Genomic DNA, 9,273 nt, shown 5'->3' on the forward strand with positions numbered 1-9,273 from the left:
CAGCACTTGGGTCCCTGGTCATAAATGGAAACTGCATAGCAGATGAACTTGAAAGGTAAGGACCAACCAAGCAAATTCTTCTTGGCAAAGAACGCATTGGTATACCATTTGCCACTTGCCAGCTGCTACTAAGTGAATGTGCATATAAACAGGAAAGAAGAAAGATGGACTCAAAGTACGACTTGTCGAATTTTCAGGCAGATGTGGTCTAAATGGTCTAAATGGGATCGAAAGCGGTCACGAATTGTATACTCCTACATTTTTTTTTTTTTGTTAAATAATAACATTAATAATAAACAATAAATAAACAAAAGAAAAATTGTCAAAACTGGTTAAGATTTCCCTATTTTTTCTTGCCACTGTATACAGTTACATTGTCCACCACCGTCTTCTCCTCTTCTCGAAGGCGGAAAGATCTTGAGGTGGAAATTTCCAACCAAAGAAAACCAAATTTTTCTTTAACTATCGCAGTGATCTTGCTCATTGCTGTGTGAGATTATTGTTTGACGTTTTTTCATAGCTAAACCAAGCCCATATCCTCTTCAATATTTTATGTAAATCCACATTCGTACGTATGTATATGATATACATATATATAGGTGTTCACAATCGCAGCACATGATACTGATAACTGCCTGAAATTTCTTAGTTTTTATTTGGGAAACCGCAAATTACTCGCTTATCAGTTGTGGAATTATTTAGCAGGTGATAATATAGCCAATGTTATCAAATAAAGCTAATACCAAAATCGAGCCAAACGATTATAAATAATGTTAAATAGCTAACTGCTTCAGTTGTCTAAAGCGTAACTTAGAAATCCGCTGGCTTATTAGGTTGGTGCAAAACTTTTTTCCAGCCAACCCCTAGAACTGAAGAATATCGAAAATAAAAAGACCCATATTTTTAATTTCAAAATAGGTTAATATTGGTGGAGTGCAATAATGTCCGCGGAAATAACGCCCATGTGCTTCATTTCCTAAAAAAAAATAAACAAAGCCCGCGGGCGCTCAAAAATTGAAATGAGGGAATAATAGTTGGCCAAGTTTTTTATCATTCTTAACATCCTATATGACAAAGTTTAGGTCACCAAAATATTAGACTGGTTTCGTTATGAGATATTTATGATTATTTTTACCTGATTTCAAAGATATGAAACACTCTACTGTGCGCCTCTGCGGAAAAGTTATGCTATAACCTTCAAGCTTTCTAGCTTCTTAGCTTTTAAAATTTCGAAAAGAGGGGCAGAAGACTTTGAAGCTCTCATTATTCCCTACAAAATAAGGGAGTAAAGATACGTCCGGAACGCAACTGTCTCCAAGTTTTTATTTTTCCTAGAGTAAATAAAAAGGTTGAACGCATTTCATGCCTATCGCTTCTTTCGAACCCGAAGTAATGATAGAGTCGTGTGTTCAAAATAAAGTTACTACCCTGCAGGGATAGCTAGTTGTTATGAACTAGAATACTACCACTTAAGTTTTCAACACAACCAGTTCGTCGTCCATTCCGTTTCCCAGATAGCGAGTGGTATTTTTAACATGGGGATGTTCATACTAAAATTTAATTAGCTACAAGTTTGTTGTTTTTATTTGTTATATTTAATTGTTTATTAGAAACATATTAGCGGATTTTTTTTCATTCCGAATTCTTATTTTTGCGTGCGCTATCTGAAAATTTAAGATAGATTGCTGAAATGCTGCCACAATTATTTTTTTGTGACCGACAGCGAACTTTTTTTATGGGACCAAAGGCAAAAACATTCGTTTTGTTTGTCACAACCTAATGTATATATTATTTTTTATGTATTTTTAGTTCATGTTTTTCTCTAAGTTTGTATTTTATTATATAAATAATATTTTTTTTTTGAATTTTTATGGCATTTAAGTACATATTTAATTTTTTTCCCCCAAATAAAATTAAATTTATTTTATTTACCTAACCACCTCCAATCCGATNGCCTAATGTATATATTATTTTTTATGTATTTTTAGTTCATGTTTTTCTCTAAGTTTGTATTTTATTATATAAATAATATTTTTTTTTTTGAATTTTTATGGCATTTAAGTACATATTTAATTTTTTTCTCCCAAATAAAATTAAATTTATTTTATTTACCTAACCACCTCCAATCCGATTCGAACCTGCGCTCTCAGAGCCAGAAGCTGTAGTCTTCTCGCAACGCCACAACCGACATTTGTGAGGAAAACCATTAACTTCGGTTTAGATCGGCTTTGGCAACTCAAAAGCAGATGTCGCATAAGCTGTTCGAACTGTTGTACTGTGGTAGGCCCACCGCCTCAGCTCATGCCAGTTAACACTTTTTGTGTGTGATGAGTATGTACTACGTGACTATTCCTGAACTCGTAAAATTTCTTGCAGGGTAGCATTTGTATGATGTATATACATAAGTACGCAATTATTGCCTAAAATTATGCACTGTTTTTTTAATTATTTTCTATTTTAGTTAAAGTCAGTAGTTCTTAATCTTTTTTCATTTGTAATTTAAGTAAAAAAAATGCATAAACAAAAATCTATTTCAAAAAACATTGATAAAGAAAGAACTACTTTTATAATATGAATTAAAATAGGACACAAAACCAACGCGTAGAGCAAGTGGACCCGCCTGTATCATAAAAAAAAACCTGCAAATCTTAAAGCTTGACTGCCACTTCCAAATAATTCGTAATAGTTAGGACAATTTTGGAAAAAAAACGCGCAATTATTGCCTAAAATGAAGAAAAATAGGACGATTGCTAAACTTTGCCTTACTTATAACCTACTGTTAAACTTTTACGTAGAAAAACCTTTGGGCTCATTCCGAAAGTCTCGTCAATCTTGTGCGTAGGTATAAACTAGAAATGTTCGCGGGATATTGGGACCCACGGTACTGATGTCAAAATGGCCCGGATAAAAATTTTGACGGGTTACCTTAAGAATTAAAGGATTCAGATGCTGAGATTCAGTTCAAGCAAGAGGTCTTCTACGTTCTGTAGGATTGCCTTATTGGATACATTACGAAAAGATTTTAAGCCAACTAGAAATTTGGTTCAAGTGTTCTAGAAATAAAGTCAGTTAAATGAAGAAAACTTGCAGAAGCAAGAAGCATCTTTCTGCGAGGCTTAGACAGATAGATAACAAAATGAGGTATGCACCGCAACTCAGAGATCTACTGCTGCTCCCCGTCCTCTTCACAATACTTCCTCTAAGCCTACAACCCTGAAGAATAGCAGCAGCGCCTTTGGGGGTAGGGAGTGAATGTGCTCAGGCAGTGGCCACATCGAGCTTTCTGTGCGGCTTACGAGGTGGACGTTTCTATCAATTTGATCGAAGAAATTGGACATTTAAGGACTATTCACGAAGCAAATATAATTCGCTTACCTCCAGTCCAACTATTTAACACGTTGCCGAATTGAAGATGAACGTATTATTCCCTGATATTTGCGTATCACACCGAATTTTCGGCAATATTCTAGTAACTGTTGCCGAAGACGGACATTTTTACATCTAATATTCAATAATTCAATCTATAATGAAACAAGAAAGTTTAACTAGATTCGCAACTTTGACTTTGGAATCATCCTGATTGTGAATCCGCCATCTCGAATTTTTCTCATCAAAAAGCCCAGTGTTTTTTTTTAACTAAATACGAATTTGAATAGCTATAGTTTATTGAATTTGCAAGCCTATTCTCAACGTTGCCGCTTTGTCACGGAAAATTTTTATTAGAAAAAACTGAAATAGGAACACTTTGGTCACCGCCCAATATGCACAAAGCAAATTTATCCATTCTTTGAGAAATTCTTGATTCTTAAGGGGTTGTACAACATTGTGCTACGACGTTTTCTTCAAGGTTTCATTAAAACTGGATTAAAGTTTGAATTCAAATTCTTGCAAAACTCAGATTATTTTGCATACCAAAAATGTGCCCTCTTTTTTGAAAATCGTCGTTGGTTCTTCAATTGAAGCACACTTAAACAAAAAAAATATTTCAACTTTCCGGGGGCTCGGCATGGTTCTCCATAGTCCGGACGGCCTCATTTATTGAAAAATTTAAGTTTAGAACTATGTAATCTCATAATTTAATTTGAAGTTAAAGTTTTACACCTCTAAAACAAAAAATTACCATTACCAACGGTGACTTATGCGATGTGAGTCCAAATTGAGGCAGGCTTTCGAATACCTCGCGGCGACTAGTTGAAACAGAGATAACGACAAATAACCCAAACAAAACTGGTTTATTGAGACGCAAAGTTTCAAGTAGGAAATATACACAGAAAGGTAATTTTGTTGTAGAAGGTTCAGAAACTGTTGAAAAATGTCTCACTTTTCGAATAAAGTAAAACACAGAATTTCGAAACATGGTGAACTTATTTTTCTTCTTATCAATAAAAATGGTTATGTATATTTTTGTCATAAATAAATTAAAATTTTTTTATAAATCACATAATCGTTTAAAATCCTGAAGTGCTATTAATTTAACAGAAATAACTCATCACTGTAGTCCAAGCGACCACCATTGTTAGCATCACAGCAGAATGAGTGAAGGTGGACATAGCACCGCCGCCACTACCGCCACTACCACCACTACCACCGCCACCAGTGCTATTACCAGAACCAGTGCTATTACCAGAACCAGTGCTGTTACCAGGTCTCGTGCTGTTACCGCCCGTATTAGTACTATTACCAGTACTCGTTCCGTTATTTACAATTCCACTGCTTTCCGTTACATTATCCACCCAGTTTGCCCAGTAGACAAGATCGGTGTAAACGCCAGGCAAACGAGGTTGAGCACAGCCGATGCCCCATGAAACAATACCGGTCAGTTGCTTATTACAGACCAGCGGACCACCCGAATCGCCGTCACAGGCATCACGTTCGCCATTCATGTAACCAGCACAGATCATACCCTCGCGTACGAGACCCTCATCAAAGTTACTCTCATTTCGGCAGGTGTTGAAATCAATGATGGGTAAATTAACCGATAATAACTCAGATGCCAAAGTTCCCTAAAACGCAAAAACAACTCAGAAAATAACACGTTATGATAAATAGTAAAAAATGTGAATGACGAAAATAAATTTAAAGGCCATGGAAGCTTTTATGAAACTTTACATACATATGTACACTGCCAGCAAAAAGTATTGGCACAGCAAATTTTTCACAATATATGTAACAATTTTTTTTTTGTAAAATTTTTCTGATAATTTTTTATAAAAATATAGTTTATTCTACAACAAAAAACATAAAAATATAATTTTCAACTTTTTAATCAGATTTTTTTTTTTTTGAATTTTTAGAGTATGCAGTTTTGCAGCCCATTAAATTCTAGCAAAAATGCAAGTGCGGAGTTAATCAAAAATCGCATTGATTTTTGATAATTTTTTTTTTTGTTGAAGGTGTTTTGCATTTTTCCATATAAAGTATTTGCGAAAAAATTTGCTTGTACGGAAAAGACTGCGTGAAAAAATTGCCAAAAATCAAGGGTAACTCCTAGCTATTTAAAACTTGAACTTTATTATAATAAAATTGATTTGGGCTACAAATCTACATGCTCAAAAAAAAATCTAAAAAATCTGATTAAAAAGTTGAAAATTTGCATTAAAATTTGCTGAATTTTCGTGAGCTTTGCACGATGTTTAGGAATAATATTTTTTATGCTTTTTGTTGTAGAATGAACCATATTTTTATAAAAAATTGGGGGAAAAATATTAGAGAAAAAATTGTTGAATTGTGAAAAATTTGCTGCGCCAATACTGTTTTGCCGGCAGTGTATGTATGTAGAACAATAAAGTGAAATAATGGAAAGCACTTAACGGTATATACGTATGTAAGTGCATTATAAAGATAACTATTGTCAACTGTTTATATGGTTAATGATTATAGGTCGTTCATAAATATTACGGAGTGTAAATTGATTAGGGGTCTTCCCTTAAACTCGTAAAAGCCTCGGAAACCTCCTAAAGCTCGTAAACCTCCAAAAGCTCGTAAATTTACGAGCCTCGTAAAAGAACTGTCAAAATTTGTATGGAACTCTATTTACGAGCAACTCGTAAAATTACGAGGCAAATTTGATGCGCAAATAACCTCGTAAACTTCAGTGTTGCCGAGGGGCCGAAATTTTTATACTATGACAAAATAATGAAAATAAATTTAAAAAATATTAAGCTAATAACATGAATAAATTTCATCCGCCAACTGTATAGACTTAGATTTTCTGCTAATTTTCGGCATTTTTTTTTTTTTTTGTATTTTAGCCAAGAGTGATAGAGACAAGATGGCGGAATGTTATGGAAAATACTACGAAACATAAATTGTTTCACAAAATCCTGGTTGATCTGTCAAACTGTCACTTTACGCACCTATTAACACCTTTTCACGAAGGGGGCGTTCCCATAAAAGCTTCGTAAACTTACGAGTTTTACACAGTTTACATGTTTAATGTACAGTTAAAAGCTCTCTTACTTTTTCGGTTCGTCCCCAACCGGTTGCCTGACAGACGGTACCTGCCGCTACCGGCGTTCTAGCTCTTTCAATTGTTTCAATAGTAGGATGCCGCTCAGGCACAGAGGCATTTAAAAACACTACCGCAATATCATTCTCATATGTGGATGCATTGAAAACATCTATGCCGAAAACGATACGCGCAATATCGAAGTGGAGCGTATTTTCCGTGCGCACAAAACGGTCCAAAGTACCCGCAACAACGACAAACTCAACGGCAGAACGATAGGAGCCATTATTGATCTCTTGACTAAGGGAATAATGAAAAACGAATAAAAGTGTTTTCAAAACTAATTAATATCAATTCAAATTGCACACTTCAAAATCTCACTCACTTCACAAAACAATGCGCCGCTGATAGCACCACATTCGGTTCAATTAACGAACCACCACAAATGTGTCCAGCACCAAAGTAAAATTGATCGACACTACGCCTTCTGATTGACACCTGATGTTTGGTGGCATCTAAGCTGGCCAAGGTGCCATTGATAATGCGCCCGCCAAGTTCTTTATCGCCATTAGCACTTGAAGCGCCGGCTATATGGAAAAAATAACTGTAACTATGCAAACACTAGCAGTCAATAATTTAGAAGCACTTCACGCACCTGCGTTGTGTATGGAAAATGTGACGCAAAATAAAATCGCTATGCTCGTCAAATCGCAAAACGCCATCCTTCAGCAGCTCAGTTGCCCTGCTTATCAGATAATTATCAAATCTAATTCGATGGAGCGAAGTAACTTTTTCGTTCGATTAAAATCTTTCGTCCGCACAGCGCGATGTTAAACAAATTAATGATAGCCAATTCGATGCAAATAAGTTAGTTTAAAGAAAACCCACAAACTTTACGAGCGATTATCTAATCTCAGCGACGTAACTTTTCGAGATATCATATGCATATACAGTTACTCTCGTAATCGATCACTCGCTGTCGGTACTGAATTAAAAAAAAAGACTATTTTCATATAACGTGCCTGAAAAAGTAGATGTCTGAAACGACATAGTAGTACACTAGGTTCAAACATAAAAAATTCGTATCGAACTCGAAAGACGTGGAGCCAATTCGCTCATGTTGGGATAGACATGGCACTCCTCCAGTGTGGATACTTATATGCAAACCGTGGGACCACATCTCACGTTCAATACGTGTCACCGCCAAAGAAGTAGTCGAATTTCCGCGAGCCCGAAAGAACAACTGTTAAGACGAGGAAATGTTGCGCCGTTGCAGAGAAGACGACCGCAACAGAAGAGGGATTTATTTTCCGTAATAAAAAAGATACACCAAAATATGTGAGTGCGAACAGCTTGAAATGCTGTCCGGCATAAAAAGCGCAGGAAATTTGTGTCAGAAAGTTAGGAAACTTACGGATGGATTCAAGACTGGGGACCTAGTAACCAATGCCAACACAATACTTAATTAATTCGGGGGTGTTTCTTTGGGACCCCTGCACAAACTACTCTTCCCGTTGAACTGCCATTCAAGGTACCAACATCACGGGTTGGTTGGCCCACAAGATATTTTATGACGATTACTTAGATGCTCATCTCGTCATGTGAGTTGATGCATGTGGCTTGAACACATATCTTCTGTTAGTACTCACTTTACGTTTACACATAAGCCAGTATGTCGTTGTCCTGCACTATATTTTGTGTCTCAGGGACGTAGCGGGGGCAAAAGAATATTATGTGTTCCGCGCTTTCCCTCATACCTGTGCACTTAGGACAGTACGGGGAGTCGTAATGCCAAAATCTCTTGAGATACTCACGATAAAGCCCTTAGCCCGAAAGAAACTGGGTTAAGTGAAAACTGGAGTCTCCATCAGGCCTATTCAGTCATTTTTCAACGCTCGGGTTGGTGGTCTAGGACCACCATTAGGCATAATTTTTAGCAAGTATGCTTGAACATTCGAAGCCCTTTTCAAAGCATACTCGAGGTGGGTCTTAAAGATAAATCGACCAACAATTATAAAACCCAGACACGTAATTGCGGGCTTGGATGTAGTGGATTCTGAACGAACACTAAAAGTTTGTGTTTCTGTGGCTTTCCGGCTGCTTATTAGAATGGCCTCTGCTTTATGATCAGCGGGGCTTAAATTTCTAGACGTAAGCCACTCTTTGACACTTTTTATAGTCTCGCTAACTTTACTCTCAGTCTCCTGAATATGTTTCGTTACATCCACCACGGCGATATCATCTGCGAATATTAGTCCGAGAACAGATGCCTGAGGCACCTCCGCCACGTACCTGCATTCCACAGAGCCACTATTAATTATGTCTAAGGACGACCGAGATTTTCTGAAGCCAAACTGGTAAAAAACCTTTATCTTCTGCGATCGCCGTGAGTCTTTTGCAGATAATTTTTTCAACGATTTCCCCTAATGTGTCCAGTAGGCATAAAGGACGGTAAGACGAAGACTCTCCCGGCGGTTTATTTCCCTTTGTTAACAGTACTCTTCGTTGATAAATAAATTGAAATTCAAATACCAGTTGTTGAACTTTCCAGGTATTCCGTCAGGCTAAGGAGTTTTCCCCATCTTTAATATTTGTGCAGCTAGCCTCATCTCCTCATTTCCTCATTTTTTATTAGGGACGTGAACCGGATGAAAAATTTGGTCGAATTTCATTAAAAGCGGATAACATTTCCATTCGATTCCCAAGTGTGGTAGCCGTGAAAATTTTCATATATATACTTTATATATATAGTATGATCAAAAGTGAGCGGCACTGTATATGATTAAAAACCTAAGTACTTCAACATGGTTGTCTTGGATTGATTT

The 9,273-nt window shown here is 36.5% G+C and overlaps 1 protein-coding gene across 1 annotated transcript; it reads right to left on the minus strand.

Annotated features, from left to right (window-relative positions):
- Window positions 1-4,472: 4,472 nt before the first annotated feature.
- Window positions 4,473-7,170, minus strand: LOC108368814 (trypsin eta-like). Its single transcript, XM_017623729.1, has 4 exons — window positions 7,104-7,170; window positions 6,834-7,035; window positions 6,460-6,748; window positions 4,473-5,003 (listed from the first exon to the last, which is right to left on the minus strand). Exons 1-4 carry the CDS (start codon window positions 7,168-7,170, stop codon window positions 4,473-4,475), a joined length of 1,089 nt encoding a protein of 362 aa, XP_017479218.1.
- Between the last annotated feature and the right edge of the window lie 2,103 nt (window positions 7,171-9,273).

The sequence above is a fragment of the Rhagoletis zephyria genome, unplaced genomic scaffold, assembly GCF_001687245.7.
Source record: "Rhagoletis zephyria isolate East Lansing unplaced genomic scaffold, Rhagoletis_zephyria_1.1 Rzeph_scaffold_03339, whole genome shotgun sequence".
NCBI lineage: Eukaryota > Metazoa > Arthropoda > Insecta > Diptera > Tephritidae > Rhagoletis > Rhagoletis zephyria.

What these genes read in the sequence shown, in the direction of transcription:
- LOC108368814 (XM_017623729.1), bottom strand. Translation starts at nt 7,170, where the DNA reads ATGGCGTTTTGCGATTTGACGAGCATAGCGATTTTATTTTGCGTCACA. An exon ending in ATTTTCCATACACAACGCAG is followed by an intron (nt 7,036 to 7,103) that starts GTGCGTGAAGTG and finishes TTTTCCATATAG; the next exon opens with CCGGCGCTTCAAGTGCTAAT. An exon ending in GCGGCGCATTGTTTTGTGAA is followed by an intron (nt 6,749 to 6,833) that starts GTGAGTGAGATT and finishes TTATTCCCTTAG; the next exon opens with TCAAGAGATCAATAATGGCT.